The sequence below is a fragment of the Asterias rubens genome, chromosome 11 (genome assembly GCF_902459465.1).
Source record: "Asterias rubens chromosome 11, eAstRub1.3, whole genome shotgun sequence".
In the NCBI taxonomy this organism is placed as follows: Eukaryota; Metazoa; Echinodermata; class Asteroidea; order Forcipulatida; family Asteriidae; genus Asterias; species Asterias rubens.
Window position 1 is genome coordinate 15,830,943 of NC_047072.1, and position 19,752 is coordinate 15,850,694.

A 19,752-nucleotide genomic window follows, 5' to 3' on the forward strand; every position below is an offset into this window, starting at 1 on the left:
AGTGAGTTTTTAGATTAAAAACTGTTAATAAATTTTTTGAATACCTACCAACCTTGAACTTTGCTTGCACTTAAAAGTTCATCATTTTTGTTAATGAAATGTCAGGCCTTGAATTTTGCTCTAGAAGGGGCACAGCAAATTTCATCTGGTAAGGGGCATGCACTTCTGAGGACAATGTAAGTTTTCATCAGAATTTGGTGGAGGGCACCAAAAGCAAAAGCACAGGGCACAATTGCTGTGGTGTGCCGGGGGGGTTATTTCAAGGCCTAAAATGTATCCATAATTACACACAGAGTATAACGCATCACTTTTAGAGAAAGTGAAATTGAAAGAGAAAGAGAGAGGCTAAGGGAAGGATACAGAATTGTCAAAGAGGAATTTGTCTGTTGATATCCTATGAAGTGTAGATAGTATTATTGACTGACCCAGTTATGGTATACAGCATTGATCTTAGTATGTGGTGGGAGTGATACCACAGTATAGTCTGGTTCATCATGTACTTTGTCTTCTTATTGGATTGTTCATTGTAGAGTTGCTTATTAGTCTGGTGTGTCTGTTTGGGCCCAGGAGTCAGCTTACCACATGGGAAGTGTCATGCCAGACTGATAATGACTTTGTTAAACTTAGCAGCTAGGGTTACTGTGCTATGGTTTAGGAAAAGGCGCTAACATGGTTAGAGCATGGAGGAAGGGTTAAAGGGGCACTCCGCCCTGATCCAATTACATTGTCCGTGTTGGGTTATTGTGCTATGAATGGGGAAGTCTATTAAAGGGGCACTCCGCCCTGATCCAATGACATTGCTTGTGTTGCGTTAAAGGGGCACTCTGCCCTGATCCAATGACATTGCTTGTGTTGCGTTAAAGGGGCACTCTGCCCTGATCCAATGACATTGCTTGTGTTGCGTTAAAGGGGCACTCTGCCCTGATCCAATGACATTGCTTGTGTTGCGTTAAAGGGGCACTCTGCCCTGATCCAATGACATTGCTTGTGTTGCGTTAAAGGGGCACTCTGCCCTGATCCAATGACATTGCTTGTGTTGCGTTAAAGGGGCACTCTGCCCTGATCCAATGACATTGCTTGTGTTGCATTAAAGGGGCACTCCGCCCTGATCCAATGACATTGCTTGTGTTGCGTTAAAGGGGCACTCCGCCCTGATCCAATGACATTGCTTGTGTTGCGTTAAAGGGGCACTCTGCCCTGATCCAATGACATTGCTTGTGTTGCGTTAAAGGGGCACTCTGCCCTGATCCAATGACATTGCTTGTGTTGCGTTAAAGGGGCACTCTGCCCTGATCCAATGACATTGCTTGTGTTGCGTTAAAGGGGCACTCTGCCCTGATCCAATGACATTGCTTGTGTTGCGTTAAAGGGGCACTCCGCCCTGATCCAATGACATTGCTTGTGTTGCGTTAAAGGGGCACTCTGCCCTGATCCAATGACATTGCTTGTGTTGCGTTAAAGGGGCACTCTGCCCTGATCCAATGACATTGCTTGTGTTGCGTTATTGTGGTATGAATGGGGAAGTACATTAAAGGGGCACTCCGCCCTGATCCAATGACATTGCTTGTGTTGCGTTATTGTGGTATAAATGGGGAAGTATATTAAAGGGGCACCCTGCCCTGGTCCAATGACATTGTTTGTGTTGGGTTATTGTGCTATGATTGGGAAGCATATTAAAGGGTCACTCTGCCTTGATCCAATGACTTTGTGATAAATTTAGTGGAATCATATATTTATTAGGCCTGCCATTTTTGAAATTTTTCTCTTCGGTGAAAGTTTGTATTGTTTTTGTCCCTAATTTATACAGTAATTATGAATTTGTGAACAAAGATTTATACACATGCGATACAGCTACGTAACCATACACTTTTTACAGACATTTATTTTAACCAAATTAAGCAAAGCCACCAATTTCCCTTACACAATGTACACTTGCACTTAGGTGCCGTTATTTGTGGAAAGCATCTCAACTCTTTAGTTATGTGCAGCATTATAGCAACTGTTATTAGTACATATTTTTAATGAAAATAATTTATCAAAAACAGTTTGGAAAGGTCCAGTTTTGTTTTGATGTCAATGTGTTAATGGTTAAAATCGGATAATGACTAAACTCTGAATTATGTCAAATGTTTATTGTGCTGGTACAGCTGTTCCGTCACGGTCAACAATGTTTTCAAGCAATAATTTAATGTAATTGTGTAACATTTAACCTTTGACCTGTATGTTATATTTTTGTTGCAAGTTCATGATAAACTCTGATGCTCATTACCCTTTAAATGAAAGTATGCAAACATTGTGCTGGTACAGTTACAATAATGTCTTTTTAACCTTTGATCTTTGGACTATTCAATATTTAACCATTGACCTTTCATTATTAATTTATCTTTTGCTGGAAGAATGCTTTTTTTGTTTCACTATTGGTGATTGTTGTTGTTGTTAGGTGATGTTTTTATTCGTTGATCTTTAGTTTGTTGTTGTTGTTGTTAGGTGATGTTTACAGAGGAGGATGTGAAGTTATACCTCGCTGAGTTGGCTCTTGCTTTGGATCATCTTCATGGCCTTGGAATCATCTATAGAGATCTCAAACCAGAAAAGTAAGTCAACGTGAGATTGAGGGTTTATATCAGAACATGACTAGACAGGTGCTTAAAGGACACAAAACATAAGATGTATGATAAGAAGACAAAGAACAAGACCTGAATGGATGAGTGTATAGACATAAAGTCTGATAAATCCTTGTATAACGGAAGTGACCAATGTGCAAGGTGCATTCCATACATACCCTGTAGGTTCACCAGACATCAGAATACGTTAGTATTCAAGAATGCTGGCAATGTTTAGAATTAATTCCAAAGTGTAGTTGGAGAGTGACTGCTGAGTCTGTATCTTAACTGTTGCTAGGGAAATGTTAGCAGCTTGAGTGAAGACTAATTCAACCTTCCTCTATGCTACAGATATGCATTACAAGAAGCCTATAGATGATGACAATGGTCGCACTATAATCTTGACCTCAAGGCCCCATATTAGGTTTCCTCAAGAAGTAATGGTTTACACAAGAATGTTGCATCACAAAGTTGTTTGCTATCCAAACCAATTAAAAAAAAAACAAAAAAAAAACACAAAAAAAAACCCAACATAATAATTTCTTGTTTGCTTTGCACATTCAATATCTGCTTTCTACAGTAGTTAAGTGTCAACATCGTTTTATTTCCTAATTCATACCAATATATTTGAGGCGTTTTCCAAACCAGCACTGCCTTGGAGCCTTGCTACTATTATCCACATGGGTATGCTAATTACTCACTTGTGTTTCTGATGTCTAAAATGACTTGAGTGTTACTGTATAGAAACAGAGTACAAACCCTGAGTACTAGTCTTGGGTTCATTATATAGTAAGTGGCTCAGTCCTGACTATACCCAAACCTCTTTATTGGACTTGGCATCTTTCATTTCAGTCAGGGAATACTAGCCTGATATTTAATATGAACTCATTTTGTGCATGGATTGAGTCAGTCATCTTAGTAATCAAGACAGATGCTCGGAGGCAGTTATGTTGATACCATCTTTATATTTACCTCTCGTTTCATCCAAGATGTTAGATATTTCTTCCGGTTTGTACGAACAAAGGGAAGGATGTGATGAGGCAGTCAATCTGCGAGGGAGGATTATTGTCAAGATTGAGTGTCCTGACAATGTTGGATGAAAAAAAGAAGTACCTGACACCAATTTATGGGAAATATTAAGTGATTTATAGATAAATATCAAACTGATAGGAATTTGTTTTTGCTAGTGGATTGGGTAGGTCCCTAATATGGTTGAATTTTTTCCCCAACACTTAAGTCGGATTTAAACCTGAAAGCATTTTTCTTATTGAGTTGTCTAACAAAACTGTATTTTGTTAATAAATGAATACAAAGTAAAGTAGATGGAAATTATTTTGTATTTATGCCATTTACAGACAAGGGTCGGACTGAAGGGGATATTCAAATTGAACAAGGATTTATAATTCATAATTATGCCTTAAGTTTCCTACAGTAAGGGAGGATGGTCTGTAATTATTTTTTAATTAGTCAGGTTGTTTTCAGAACTTAGTAGTTTTATGAATTCCAAAATGTATTTCATGGTAGTACAAGGAACACCAAGAGAAATCTCAAGAACCAATCTAAACAGCAAAGTAGATTAACTGATGGTGTTACTGCAAACTAAATAATACTAATATTGATATTTGAATTGTGAATCTCTTGTTTGTTTGTAGTATTTTACTGGATGCATCAGGACACATTAAGCTGACTGACTTTGGGTTGAGTAAAGAATCAGTAGACAACAGTAAGACATACTCCTTCTGTGGTACTGTGGAATATATGGCCCCTGAAGTGGTCAATCGTAGAGGTCATACAACGGCTGCAGACTGGTGGTCATTTGGTGTTCTTATGGTAAGTGGGCCGCAGACTGGTGGTCATTTGGTGTTCTTATGGTAAGTGGGCCGCAGACTGGTGGTCATTTGGTGTTCTTATGGTAAGTGGGCCACAGACTGGTGGTCATTTGGTGTTGTTATGGTAAGTTGGCTGCAGACTGGTGGTCATTTGGTGTTCTTATGGTAAGTTGGCTGCAGACTGGTGGTCATTTGGTGTTGTTATGGTAAGTTGGCTGCAGACTGGTGGTCATTTGGTGTTCTTATGGTAAGTGGGCTGCAGACTGGTGGTCATTTGGTGTTCTTATGGTAAGTGGGCCGCAGACTGGTGGTCATTTGGTGTTCTTATGGTAAGTGGGCCGCAGACTGGTGGTCATTTGGTGTTCTTATGGTAAGTGGGCTGCAGACTGGTGGTCATTTGGTGTTCTTATGGTAAGTGGGCCGCAGACTGGTGGTCATTTGGTGTTCTTATGGTAAGTGGGCTGCAGACTGGTGGTCATTTGGTGTTCTTATGGTGGGGCTGCAGACTGGTGGTCATTTGGTGTTCTTATGGTAAGTGGGCTGCAGACTGGTGGTCATTTGGTGTTCTTATGGTAAGTGGGCCGCAGACTGGTGGTCATTTGGTGTTCTTATGGTAAGTGGGCTGCAGACTGGTGGTCATTTGGTGTTCTTATGGTAAGTGGGCTGCAGACTGGTGGTCATTTGGTGTTCTTATGGTAAGTTGGCTGCAGACTGGGGGTCATTTGGTGTTCTTATGGTAAGTGGGCTGCAGACTGGTGGTCATTTGGTGTTCTTATGGTAAGTGGGCTGCAGACTGGTGGTCATTTGGTGTTGTTATGGTAAGTTGGCTGCAGACTGGTGGTCATTTGGTGTTGTTATGGTAAGTTGGCTGCAGACTGGTGGTCATTTGGTGTTCTTATGGTAAGTGGGCCGCAGACTGGTGGTCATTTGGTGTTCTTATGGTAAGTGGGCTGCAGACTGGTGGTCATTTGGTGTTCTTATGGTAAGTGGGCTGCAGACTGGTGGTCATTTGGTGTTCTTATGGTAAGTGGGCTGCAGACTGGTGGTCATTTGGTGTTCTTATGGTAAGTGAGCTGCAGACTGGTGGCAGTATGAAATCAATGCGTTGACTTGTTGGGTTATAACAGGTACCAGCATGAATGAATGTGTGTTAACGATCGTAGACTTCTTTCATACCATATGTCAGGTAAATAAAGCAATCATGTACCATTTCGTTATGAGTATGTTTACCAGTTATTCATCTGCAATGTTAACTTTGATGTGGCACCATGCTCAAGACTAGGGGCAACTACATATACATGTAGGCCAAGACAGGGGCTCCAAGCCTAAAGACCAGGGGCACCTAACTGAAGACCAGGGGCATCTAGCCCAATACAAGGGGCACCATGCTCAAGACTAGGGGCAACTACATATACTTGCAAGCCAAGACAGGGGCTCCAAGCCCAAGACAAGGTGACCATTTCCAAGACGGGGCACCGAGCCTAAGACCAGGGGCAACTATTTTAAGACCAGGGGCATCTAGCCCAATACAAGGGGCACCAAGACCGAGATGGCCGTGTCTAATTTTATGGGCACCGATCCCAATCCCTGGACGCCAAGCCCAAGACATGGGGCCAACACAAGTGATGGATTGTTCCATTGCTATTTAATGGTTTATCATGCCACTGTTTAGTAGAAATGAATAAAATATATTCTCAATAAACATAAAGAATGATCTTTCAAATCTTTTCTGACATTTACACAGACCCTTGATGTGTTTTGGTTTTAGTTCAGTCATAGAAAGGAAATTTTTCAAATAAATAATTCGGTCTTTAAAACTAGAAGCTGTTTTTATTTTGTATTCCTCTCCAGTACAAACTGCCTTGTGCATGAATGTACATTGGGAATTAATTGAGGCACTATGAGTGTGAAGTCATACTCTAAGGTGCTAAGAATGCTGTAGGGTTGAGTTGGGTTGATCCAGTATGGAGCCAGCTCTAGATAGCTGTAAGGTCTTTACATCTCTTGTGGTTTCAAAACGATGTCTTGAGTTGCTTGAAGGGCCATCGTACCGTGTCTAGGTGTACACTCTCTCAGGATTAAGATGACTGAAGTATTATCAAGCCACAAGGCAAAGACTCAACACTGAACACTGAGGTCCCAGTCCCATTTAAACTTGCTTTCCTAAAATATCCCAATGCACATCAGTGGATATCATCTTTGCCATTGAGTATCTCACCAACGTCAATACAGTGCGCCCTCTGTAGTTTACCCTAGGCCATGTTCCCAAAAAGTGGTTCATTAAGAAACTATCACACTGGCAGCCCTGGACAGCAGGGACAGTTTGGGACCTTGATGTATGTAAATGTGAAGGAATATACACCAACCTCACACATATCTTATGCTGTTAACACAAACAGAATACAACCGTGTTGCTTTGCAAACTGCAAACAAACTTAAACAAAGAAGGTGGTAAGGAGGGTACTGCTAATTGATTAAAACTTGCTGATCTTAGCATCGTTTCAATGTTTCTTACCTCATTAAAGGATACTCAGGGGGCCCAGAATGTGTACAAAGACAATAGGGCACATCACAAACAGTCTGAAATTTGAAAAGATTAGATGTGTAGAGATTCAATATCACGCAGCGTCCAAAATAGACTAGTGCTGATTACAAAGTGGCTATGATTGTACCATTAGTGATTAGGGTGTCGGACTTCTACCATTACTTATCCTTTCATGTGATATTGATTGTTAGTACAGTTTGAGTATTACTAACCTTTCATGTGATATTGATTGTTAGTACAGTTTGAGTATTACTAACCTTTCATGTGATATTGATTGTTAGTGCAGTTTGAGTATTATTAACCTTTCATGTGATATTGATTGTTAGTGCAGTTTGAGTATTATTAACCTTTCATGTGATATTGATTGTTAGTGCAGTTTGAGTATTACTAACCTTTCATGTGATATTGATTGTTAGTACAGTTTGAGTATTACTAACCTTTCATGTGATATTGATTGTTAGTACAGTTTGAGTATTATTAACCTTTCATGTGATATTGATTGTTAGTACAGTTTGAGTATTATTAACCTTTCTTGTGATATTGATTGTTAGTGCAGTTTGAGTATTATTAACCTTTCATGTGATATTGATTGTTAGTACAGTTTGAGTATTACTAACCTTTCATGTGATATTGATTGTTATTACAGTTTGAGTATTACTAACCTTTCATGTGATATTGATTGTTAGTACAGTTTGAGTATTATTAACCTTTCATGTGATATTGATTGTTATTACAGTTTGAGTATTACTAACCTTTCATGTGACATTGATTGTTAGTACAGTTTGAGTATTATTAACCTTTCATGTGATATTGATTGTTATTACAGTTTGAGTATTATTAACCTTTCATGTGATATTGATTGTTAGTGCAGTTTGAGTATTATTAACCTTTCATGTGATATTGATTGTTAGTGCAGTTTGAGTATTATTAACCTTTCATGTGATATTGATTGTTAGTGCAGTTTGAGTATTATTATCCTTTCATGTGATATTGATTGTTATTACAGTTTGAGTATTATTAACCTTTCATGTGACATTGATTGTTATTACAGTTTGAGTATTACTAACCTTTCATGTGATATTGATTGTTAGTGCAGTTTGAGTATTATTAACCTTTCATGTGATATTGATTGTTATTACAGTTTGAGTATTATTAACCTTTCATGTGATATTGATTGTTATTACAGTTTGAGTATTATTAACCTTTCATGTGATATTGATTGTTAGTGCAGTTTGAGTATTACTAACCTTTCATGTGATATTGATTGTTAGTGCAGTTTGAGTATTACTAACCTTTCATGTGACATTGATTGTTATTACAGTTTGAGTATTATTAACCTTTCATGTGATATTGATTGTTATTACAGTTTGAGTATTATTAACCTTTCATGTGATATTGATTGTTATTACAGTTTGAGTATTACTAACCTTTCATGTGATATTGATTGTTATTACAGTTTGAGTATTATTAACCTTTCATGTGATATTGATTGTTATTACAGTTTGAGTATTATTAACCTTTCATGTGATATTGATTGTTATTACAGTTTGAGTATTATTAACCTTTCATGTGATATTGATTGTTAGTGCAGTTTGAGTATTACTAACCTTTCATGTGATATTGATTTGTTATTACTAACCTTTCATGTGATATTGATTGTTATTACAGTTTGAGTATTACTAACCTTTCATGTGATATTGATTGTTATTACAGTTTGAGTATTACTAACCTTTCATGTGATATTATACACATAATGAATGTTTATGAGTGCAATGGTGCAAATATGTTCATGAGTTGAAAGATGGAATGTTCTATTCAACGAGGCGGAGCCGAGTTGAATGGAACTTTCCAGCTTTCAACGAATGAACATATTCGCACCATTGCACGAATGAAAAACATTCATTATTTGTTTTATATAACATCCAAGTAGATCTTTGTCATTTTTATTGAAAGACACAACTTTCAAAACAAACAAAGCATAGGCCTACAATTTTTAATTGTATAATCCGAATGCTAGTATTAGTAATTTTACTAATATTATTCCTTGCAGTAACACTGCTGCGTTACAAAGACGCGCACGCAGTGATGTTTTTACTCAGATTTTTCGTTCCATCCGAAAAGTACCATTGCACGCTGGCAGCGTGCAATGGTACTTTTCGGATGGAACGAAAAAGCACGGTGATGACTCAGCGTGCAATGGTACTTTTATTTGCTATCACGTGACGGACAATCCTCCAATCAAATGGCGAGGATCGGCTTGGGTGTTATATAATGATTGTTATTACAGTTTGAGTATTACTAACCTTTCATGTGATATTGATTGTTATTACAGTTTGAGTATTACTAACCTTTCATGTGATATTGATTGTTAGTGCAGTTTGAGTATTACTAACCTTTCATGTGATATTGATTGTTATTACAGTTTGAGTATTACTAACCTTTCATGTGATATTGATTGTTATTACAGTTTGAGTATTATTAACCTTTCATGTGATATTGATTGTTATTACAGTTTGAGTATTATTAACCTTTCATGTGATATTGATTGTTATTACAGTTTGAGTATTATTAACCTTTCATGTGATATTGATTGTTAGTACAGTTTGAGTATTATTAACCTTTCATGTGATATTGATTGTTATTACAGTTTGAGTATTACTAACCTTTCATGTGATATTGATTGTTATTACAGTTTGAGATGCTGACGGGTGCATTACCATTCCAGGGACAACATCGTAAGGAGACAATGGCCATGATACTCAAGTATGTACTCACTCAATGTCATGTTCATAAATGCTATTTAATAAAACGTTGCATGGTAGTTCACTGTATACACAATATTGATAAGGTTGCCAAATAGATGTTCACATATAACTTGGTACAAAGATGGAAATGGTGGCGTGCGTGGCTGAGTGGTCAAGTGCACTGAACTCAAGGTTTGGTGTGTCTGATCAGCAGAGTGCGGGTTCCAGTCCTGATCATGACACTTGTGTCCTCGAGCAAGGCACTTAACCATTATTGCTTTGTCCTTAGGATGGGACTTAAGGCTATAGGTCCCGTGTGGTGTCTAATGTACAGAAAAAGAACGCAGAACACCATTACAACTTATCTCTTCCTTTTATCTCACTAGAGCCAAACTTGGCATGCCTCAGTTCCTGAGTCCAGAAGCCCAGAGTCTTCTTCGTCAACTCTTTAAGAGAAATCCAGCCAACCGTCTTGGAGCAGCAGACAATGGTGTAGAGGACATCAAGAAACATCCCTTCTTTGCATCCATTGATTTTGAGGTGAGTTACCATGCCAACGACCTATCAATGTGTCACTGTGCTCAAGTCACGTTGTTTACTTTTCACCAGAACCATCTGCCCTGCTATTTATTATTTATACTTATTTTCAAGTTGACATTTTCATAGGATTTATTTGCCCCATTGCAAACATTTCAATATTTTGTTAAAGTACAAAGCAAGGAATAAACAACAAGGGAAACTGACTGGATAAATTTTTGATTAATTTTGGGTTGAACAAAGAAAATTGACCAGAGTGGGACTTGAACCGGGGACCTCTGGATTAATGACCTGTTGCTCTACCAACGGAGCTATCTAGCCCTAATGTTTGCAGTCTCTCTTTATTGTCAGTATCTATGTCCCAGGTTATATCAGAAACTTGTGGGACTTGAACCGGGGACCTCTGGATTAATGAGCTAGTGCTCTACCAACTGAGCTATCTAGCCCTAATGTTTGCAGTCTCTCTTTATTGTCAGTATCTATGTCCCAGGTTATATCAGAAACTTGTGGGACTTGAACCAGGGACCTCTGGATTAATGAGCTGGTGTTCTACCAACTGAGCTATCTAGCCCTAATGTTTGTAGTCTCTCTTTATTGTCAGTATTTATGTCCCATGTTATATCAGAAACTTGTTGGACTTGAACCAGGGACCTCTGGATTAATGAGCTGGTGTTCTACCAACTGAGCTATCTAGCCCTAATGTTTGCAGTCTCTCTTTATTGTCAGTATGTTTGTCCCAGGTTATATCAGAAACTTGGGTGTGATCCCTGGCTACACAGCAGTTACAGGTTGAATAGAAAAACTATAATAGTAAACTTACGGGTACAACCATGTTTTAAACTTTTACGGAAGAAAGATTTGTTCTGAGAAGAACCTATGTGATCTTGGTGTTTCAAACAGTGTACTCCGTTCCTCAAAGGGATGTACAATAACTTGGTTAAAGAGTCCTGAAGACAAGCAAAGTAGTCTGTGAAAAAATATCGAAATCCACCAGATAACAGATGTATTAACCAGTGTCACATCTCCCATGTTTGTAGTCTGTTGACCTGGGTTCACATCAACACATTCCAGGAGCCCTGACTTATCTCACAATCGCTTCACATACCTAATGTATTTGTGATAGCGGGTGTAATGTCAGAAGAAAACATACTCCTGTACATTCCTGCAGATACCATTGCAATGATTGTTTTCAGTTCAACAATCCCTCCCAAATACCACAACATTCGTTCCCATCCTGCAAGTATCTGTCGTAAGTTACCCACCAACCATCTTTATTAAAATAATGGCAGTGATATGTAGTGTGCACATTCCTATGTGTGTTTTATCTTGAACAGATAAACATAAATTCTGCAATGAGAAGTTTGATCAGTTTCAATTCTCTAAAGAATAGGCATATAATGTTGTTTCTACTTTAATCTGAGTTCTTTTTGCTTTTATTCATTAAGAAAAATCATCCAAATTGTTTTAAAATAGCTTTGAAAATCCACAAAGCCTATTCGCACGGTCAGCCATTTGCATGTAGAGTCTGGAATTGAGGACAGCATTGAATAGAAGCATTATACACCGTTGTAGTGTCACGATAATGTAATGACACTTTCATCCAAATAGAAACATAAACAACATACAAATGAAGCATGAAGTCAAGGCTCTACTTGTACATGGCAGATCCATGCAGAGAGCGAACACCACAGCCCTTGTATCTCCACCATGCAAAGTTACCAAACCAAGTTACTTACATGTACTAGCACAGGATGTTTGTATTGAATGACTTGATGATGTTAGTCTTGTACCAACACCATTGACATCTACATCCAGTAACTACTGTATCAACCACTATAACCACACAGGAACCACTCACCCACTGACCAGGAACTACAACCACTCCTATAATTAACACATCCTTTAGTTTTTATAAATAAGTGCAAACAACTGAAGAGTTTTTGCACATGTATATCACTTACCCATATTCTAAACATGTCCCCAAATTGCCCAATCATATAATCATCACCATGCGCCCAGACATGGCTTTATTGTTGTGTTTTTCAAACCTTTTGTTTCTTGTAAAAGTGTCATATGAAACTGAAATTTTATTTCGTTTGAGAAACATAGATACTACGTTAACAATGAAACCAAATGTCAACTCAGGATAATGACCTTACTTGACCTTTTTGTTTGAGTGAAAATGTGTCAGTTCTTGCAGCCATTTACAGTCGCTGTAGGCATTTCTGTACAAACTGTTTGCGGCTGCTTTGGTCATTACCAGAAAAATATAATAAGAGCCCACTCTGCAAGCTGCACAAAACCTCGTTTCCCAATGCTCTGATTCAGTGCATATCTACTTTCAGTTACCCCCCCCCCATAGATACTGCCATGCTTACTCCACTTTGTAGCTATATTTAACAATTAACATAAAACCTCGTTTCCCAATGCTCTGATTCAGTGCATATCTACTTTCAATTACGCCCCCCCCCATAGATACTACCATGCTTACTCCACTTTGTAGCTATATTTAACAATTAACATAAAACCTCGTTTCCCAATGCTCTGATTCAGTGCATATCTACTTTCAATTACCCCCCCCCCCCATAGATACTACCATGCTTACTCCACTTTGTAGCTATATTTAACAATTAACATAAAACCTTGTTTCCCAATGCTCTGATTCAGTGCATATCTACTTTCAATTACCCCCCCCCCCATAGATACTACCATGCTTACTCCACTTTGTAGCTATATTTAACAATTAACATAAAACCTCGTTTCCCAATGCTCTGATTCAGTGCATATCTACTTTCAATTACCCCCCCCCCCCATAGATACTACCATGCTTACTCCACTTTGTAGCTATATTTAACAATTAACATAAAACCTTGTTTCCCAATGCTCTGATTCAGTGCATATCTACTTTCAATTACCCCCCCCATAGATACTACCATGCTTACTCCACTTTGTAGCTATATTTAACAATTAACATAAAACCTTGTTTCCCAATGCTCTGATTCAGTGCATATCTACTTTCAATTACGCCCCCCCCCCCATAGATACTACCGTGCTTACTCCTTTTTGTAGCTATATTTAACAATTAACATAAAACCTCGTTTCCCAATGCTCTGATTCAGTGCATATCTACTTTCAATTACGCCCCCCCCCCATAGATACTACCGTGCTTACTCCACTTTGTAGCTATATTTAACAATTAACATAAAACCTCGTTTCCCAATGCTCTGATTCAGTGCATATCTACTTTCAATTACGCCCCCCCCCCATAGATACTACCATGCTTACTCCACTTTGTAGCTATATTTAACAATTAACATAAAACCTCGTTTCCCAATGCTCTGATTCAGTGCATATCTACTTTCAATTACCCCCCCCCCCCCCATAGATACTACCATGCTTACTCCACTTTGTAGCTATATTTAACAATTAACATAAAACCTCGTTTCCCAAAGCTCTGATTCAGTGTATATCTACTTTCAATTACGCCCCCCCCCCCATAGATACCCCCATAGAATCGACAACATTTTTCGTTTATCATCATATCACATCAGGAATATAGGTAAGATTCGCAAGTACATGGACAAAAGTGCCACTGAAAAGGTCATTCACGCATTTGTTACTTCTCGTCTTGACAACGGCAATGCTCTTCTCTACAGTCTTCCTAACAACCAGATTTCCAGACTTCAACGGCTCCAAAATACTGCTGCCCGCATTGTGACACTGTCTAGAAAATCCTGTTCTATCACCCCCATTCTAAAACAACTACACTGGCATATCTACTTTCAATTACCCCCCCCCCCCATAGATACTACCATGCTTACTCCACTTTGTAGCTATATTTAACAATTAACATAAAACCTTGTTTCCCAATGCTCTGATTCAGTGCATATCTACTTTCAATTACCCCCCCCCCCATAGATACTACCATGCTTACTCCACTTTGTAGCTATATTTAACAATTAACATAAAACCTCGTTTCCCAATGCTCTGATTCAGTGCATATCTACTTTCAATTACGTCCCCCCCCCCCATAGATACTACCGTGCTTACTCCACTTTGTAGCTATATTTAACAATTAACATAAAACCTCGTTTCCCAATGCTCTGATTCAGTGCATATCTACTTTCAATTACCCCCCCCATAGATACTACCATGCTTACTCCACTTTGTAGCTATATTTAACAATTAACATAAAACCTCATTTCCCAATGCTCTGATTCAGTGCATATCTACTTTCAATTACGTCCCCCCCCCCATAGATACTACCGTGCTTACTCCACTTTGTAGCTATATTTAACAATTAACATAAAACCTTGTTTCCCAATGCTCTGATTCAGTGCATATCTACTTTCAATTACCCCCCCCCCCATAGATACTACCATGCTTACTCCACTTTGTAGCTATATTTAACAATTAACATAAAACCTCGTTTCCCAAAGCTCTGATTCAGTGTATATCTACTTTCAATTACGCCCCCCCCCCCATAGATACCCCCATAGAATCAACAACATTGTTCGTTTATCATCATATCACATCAGGAATATAGGTAAGATTCGCAAGTACATGGACAAAAGTGCCACTGAAAAGGTCATTCACGCATTTGTTACTTCTCGTCTTGACAACGGCAATGCTCTTCTCTATAGTCTTCCTAACAACCAGATTTCCAGACTTCAACGGCTCCAAAATACTGCTGCCCGCATTGTGACACTGTCTAGAAAATCCTGTTCTATCACCCCCATTCTAAAACAACTACACTGGCATATCTACTTTCAATTACCCCCCCCCCCCATAGATACTACCATGCTTACTCCACTTTGTAGCTATATTTAATAATTAACATAAAACCTCGTTTCCCAATGCTCTGATTCAGTGCATATCTACTTTCAATTACCCCCCCCCCCATAGATACTACCATGCTTACTCCACTTTGTAGCTATATTTAACAATTAACATAAAACCTCGTTTCCCAATGCTCTGATTCAGTGCATATCTACTTTCAATTACCGCCCCCCCCCCCCATAGATACTACCATGCTTACTCCACTTTGTAGCTATATTTAACAATTAACATAAAACCTCGTTTCCCAATGCTCTGATTCAGTGCATATCTACTTTCAATTACCACCCCCCCCCATAGATACTACCATGCTTACTCCACTTTGTAGCTATATTTAACAATTAACATAAAACCTCGTTTCCCAATGCTCTGATTCAGTGCATATCTACTTTCAATTACGTCCCCCCCCCCATAGATACTACCGTGCTTACTCCACTTTGTAGCTATATTTAATAATTAACATAAAACCTCGTTTCCCAATGCTCTGATTCAGTGTATATCTACTTTCAATTACCCCCCCCCCCCCATAGATACTACCATGCTTACTCCACTTTGTAGCTATATTTAACAATTAACATAAAACCTTGTTTCCCAATGCTCTGATTCAGTGCATATCTACTTTCAATTACCCCCCCCCCCATAGATACTACCATGCTTACTCCACTTTGTAGCTATATTTAACAATTAACATAAAACCTTGTTTCCCAATGCTCTGATTCAGTGCATATCTACTTTCAATTACGTCCCCCCCCCCATAGATACTACCATGCTTACTCCACTTTGTAGCTATATTTAACAATTAACATAAAACCTCGTTTCCCAATGCTCTGATTCAGTGCATATCTACTTTCAATTACCCCCCCCCATAGATACTACCATGCTTACTCCACTTTGTAGCTATATTTAACAATTAACATGATTAATGAGAGTCAACACTTAGTACAGATCTCCATGATAGAGCATTTGGTCATACTCAATTGTACATGATTAATGAGAGTCAACACTTAGTACAGATCTCCATGATAGAGCATTTGGTCATACTCAATTGTACATCTATGTCATGTAGCACTAGTTGCCATGGATATACATTACTGAATGTATCTGTCGATTAAAGTTGACGGGACACAGAGTACAAAGTACTTAATGTTGTCTGTTTGTAATCAACAAAATACTTTCCTTTCTTGCTAAATGAAGACACTTTGGTTTGTAGTTAACTGTATAAGTACCATCCAATTACTACGCTATACATGTAAGCTAATCAATCAACCTTGTAAATATAGTACCTCTATGTAAATTAGAACCATGCGTACTGCAAAGGCAATGCATCATTCTTCATTTACTCTCTACATTCCTAATAAATGAGATGTAACACCACTTGACAAATGACCTGTAAAGAGTGATTATGTGCACCAGACTCAAGTTCTGGTTGCTAAGTCATCAGGGTGTAGGTTCAAATCCCGGTCATGACACTTGTATCCTTCAGCAAGACACTTCTCATCATCCAGGGGTAATGGGTACCTGTGAGTGCAGAGATGGTTCTAGTGTGCTACTTATTTGGCAGCACTGGCTGTGTACTTTCCCTAGGGAGCTGAGATGGTATAAGGAATGAAATGTATGGCCCAATGACCAGGGGTAAAAGTATTCATGCGCCATGAGCATCATCCGGTAAGGACCTACTACATTTGGTTATTCTGACCGAGTGGAAGTTAATTAATTGTTTACTCCTATTTGTTTGTTTGTTTGTTTGTTTGTAGAAACTCCTGAGGAAAGAGATCTCACCTCCATTTAAGCCAGCCGTGTCTAACGCTGATGATACTTTCTATTTTGATACTGAGTTTACATCCAGAACTCCTAAAGGTAAATCTGCTACAAATACTTTCATTATTCAGCTGCTTAAAACTTATCTATCTTTAAAAAAAATTATATCTGAGTTGAAAATGTCAGACTCAACAAACCCTCGTAGCAAGTTTGGGTGTCACAGTTCCTGGCCAATAACCATAAATAACGTGCAAATTACGGACCAATAGCCATGCAATGTGGACCAAAACAAAAGTAATTATGGTGATATTATTGCTTTTTGTGGTCTAAAATCAATACATATTAAAAACAAAACCATAAAAAATCTTTCAGATTGCACAGTTAGAGGTTTTCAAACCAAAACAAATGATCAGTAACCAATTTTTCAGCCAAAGTTGCACAATTTGGGCTAGAGTAGACCTACTTTCTCTGGTGTTGTCTGTTTGAAATTTGAATCTAACAAGTAGGTGATATAAAAACAACTATTTCCTGAGACAAAGTAAACATAACTCATTCTGATAACAAGGTATATCATGTGACATTAGTGTAGTGACACATCAAGGGAAGTGAGATCAATTAAGTAGTCAAGGTAGTTCTTTATGGTTCATGGAATGGTGGAATAATCACAGCTGTCTGTACTCATCCAATCTCTTATTTCCTTAAACTACATTATAATAGAAGGGAAACGTTCTAGGAATGATGGCAAATTGGGTAAGAGGGTGGGGTAGGAGGCAGGGATTGACAGGAAGTGGAGAATCTATCACTTAGTTTCAGAATAGTCACAGATGTTTGCTAAGAACAAAAATCTTGCTTAGCAGAAAAATCACATAGTGTTACAAATGTTTTTACTTTTTAAGAGTGACTCTAACACATTTGTATTTTTTCTTTTAATGTAAGTCCATTCTTTCTAAACTGTACAGAATATCTGAAATGTTTGTTGTTGTTGTTTAGATTCACCGGGTTTACCTCCTAGTGCCAGTGCCCATCAGCTGTTCCGAGGGTTTAGCTACATTGCTCCTGTCTTACTACAAGGAGATGAAATCAAAGCGGCTACCAATAATTCACATACACAACAAACGGCCAAGGATCTGGTAGGTCCGCTTCAGACATTGTTTAAAGCAGAGACTCAAGGCAAAACATTACTAGCCTCTAACCTAAAAATAAAGTGGTATAAAACACAATTGCATTGGATACTTAACAGAGCAAAATGACATCCAAGAACTTCCATTATTCTCACATTTCCAGTCTATGGATCTGCACATTTTTGTGCGAGGAATAGTTTGGAGTCCATTTCTGAATTTCATTGAACTTGACATAAAAATGTCTGTATGCCATGGAATATGCAAACCCATTTATTTGTGGATATTTCATGTTTTCAGGACCACTTGGAGTGAATTGGTTCTGACTGGTCCTCAGTGGGCCACTGTTAAGGGAGAATGCTAGTAATTTATTGGTTCTGACTGGTCCTCAGTGGGCCACTGTTAAGGGAGAATGCTAGTAATTTATGAATAATATTGATGCCCCTATCTGGTCTTGTACGAGCTGTTAGTGCTCTATTGTGTTGATGAGGTCTTATAGCTAGTGTCTAACACTGTCAATGATTTCCTATGGGTAAAGAATGCAATATCAAATGTCAGTTTGTGTCAGAGTTTGTTCCTCCATCGTTTGATGATTAATGTTTGTATTGCAGAAGATGCCAATCAAACATGCAAGAGTGACGAGCATCACGGAAGAGTACGAACTTCAAGATGTAAGTCTCATCTTTAACAACAACTTATCTGCAGAATAATTAGCAGTATGAAGACTTATTGTAAACAGAGAAGATTTCCAGTTGTATATAATGTCATAAGCTTATATAGCGCCCTCACTGAAATCAAAGGAAGATCTATCATAGCCTGAACATCTGACCTTACACTTTGTGGTGTGTGAATAATATACACATATGGATCTCTCTTCCGGTCACACTAAGGCTAGAGGGAATATAGAAGTGCACTAGTGACTGAATTATGCCAGTTCATTGTTCTCTTGTCCTTTGTTTCCTCTTAGGTGATAGGTCTTGGGTCTTTCTCTAAGTGTCTGCGATGTCTTCATAAGACGTCAGGTCAGCATTATGCAGTCAAGGTTATCAAGAAAGGAAAGAAAGATGTACAGGAAGAGATTGAGGTTATGTTGAGATACGGCCATCATCCAAACATCATCACATTACGAGACGTAAGTCAAGGTTCTTCTATCCATAGAATAAACTGTCAACCCTTCTACTGTATGACCGTTTATTATCATCAATTGTTTTTGAATGGATGTTTTTCAGGTCTATGATGACGGTCAGAACGTCTACATGGTGATGGAATTAATGAAAGGAGGAGAACTTCTTGATAAGATCTTAAAGAAGAAACATCTATCGGAGAGAGAGGCTTGTGAAATCATGCATGTTGTTACTAAGACAGTTGACTATCTTCATAAACAGAGGGTAAGCAGTATACCTGGGGCTAAATTCCACCTGTGCAAACCTTAATGCAAACTAAGCTTGGGCGATATCACCATATTATCGGATATCGGATCGATTTGGTTTTAATCGAAATATCGATATTTCGCGATATATCGCGATATCGATTAAATATCGCAATATCACGATTTATTTCCTAGCTGAGACATCTTGCACCCCATAGGTTTGGAGTAAAACCAGAAGAATAGGTCATTAGAACACCTCTCTTATGCTATGACTGTCTCTTCTACAACTTTTACTTGGAGTTTGAAGACTGATGATGTCAAACTTAATTAATCGCGATTATATCGAATATCGCGATATATTGTCGGCAATATATCGTGAATAAAATAAATTGATATCGCCCAAGCTTAATGCA

General features: G+C 38.3%; 1 protein-coding gene across 1 annotated transcript in view; it reads left to right on the forward strand.

Annotated features, from left to right (window-relative positions):
* The window catches only part of LOC117296524 (ribosomal protein S6 kinase alpha-3-like), a 59,558-nt gene that overhangs the window by 34,211 nt on the left and 5,595 nt on the right, over positions 1 to 19,752 (forward strand). Inside the window, exons 7-15 of the mRNA XM_033779496.1 lie at positions 2,488 to 2,594; positions 4,256 to 4,433; positions 9,670 to 9,740; positions 10,108 to 10,261; positions 16,849 to 16,951; positions 17,843 to 17,982; positions 18,582 to 18,641; positions 18,938 to 19,102; positions 19,200 to 19,358. Coding sequence (XP_033635387.1) covers positions 2,488 to 2,594; positions 4,256 to 4,433; positions 9,670 to 9,740; positions 10,108 to 10,261; positions 16,849 to 16,951; positions 17,843 to 17,982; positions 18,582 to 18,641; positions 18,938 to 19,102; positions 19,200 to 19,358 — 1,137 coding nt within the window. The remainder of the gene's footprint in view (positions 1 to 2,487; positions 2,595 to 4,255; positions 4,434 to 9,669; positions 9,741 to 10,107; positions 10,262 to 16,848; positions 16,952 to 17,842; positions 17,983 to 18,581; positions 18,642 to 18,937; positions 19,103 to 19,199; positions 19,359 to 19,752) is intronic.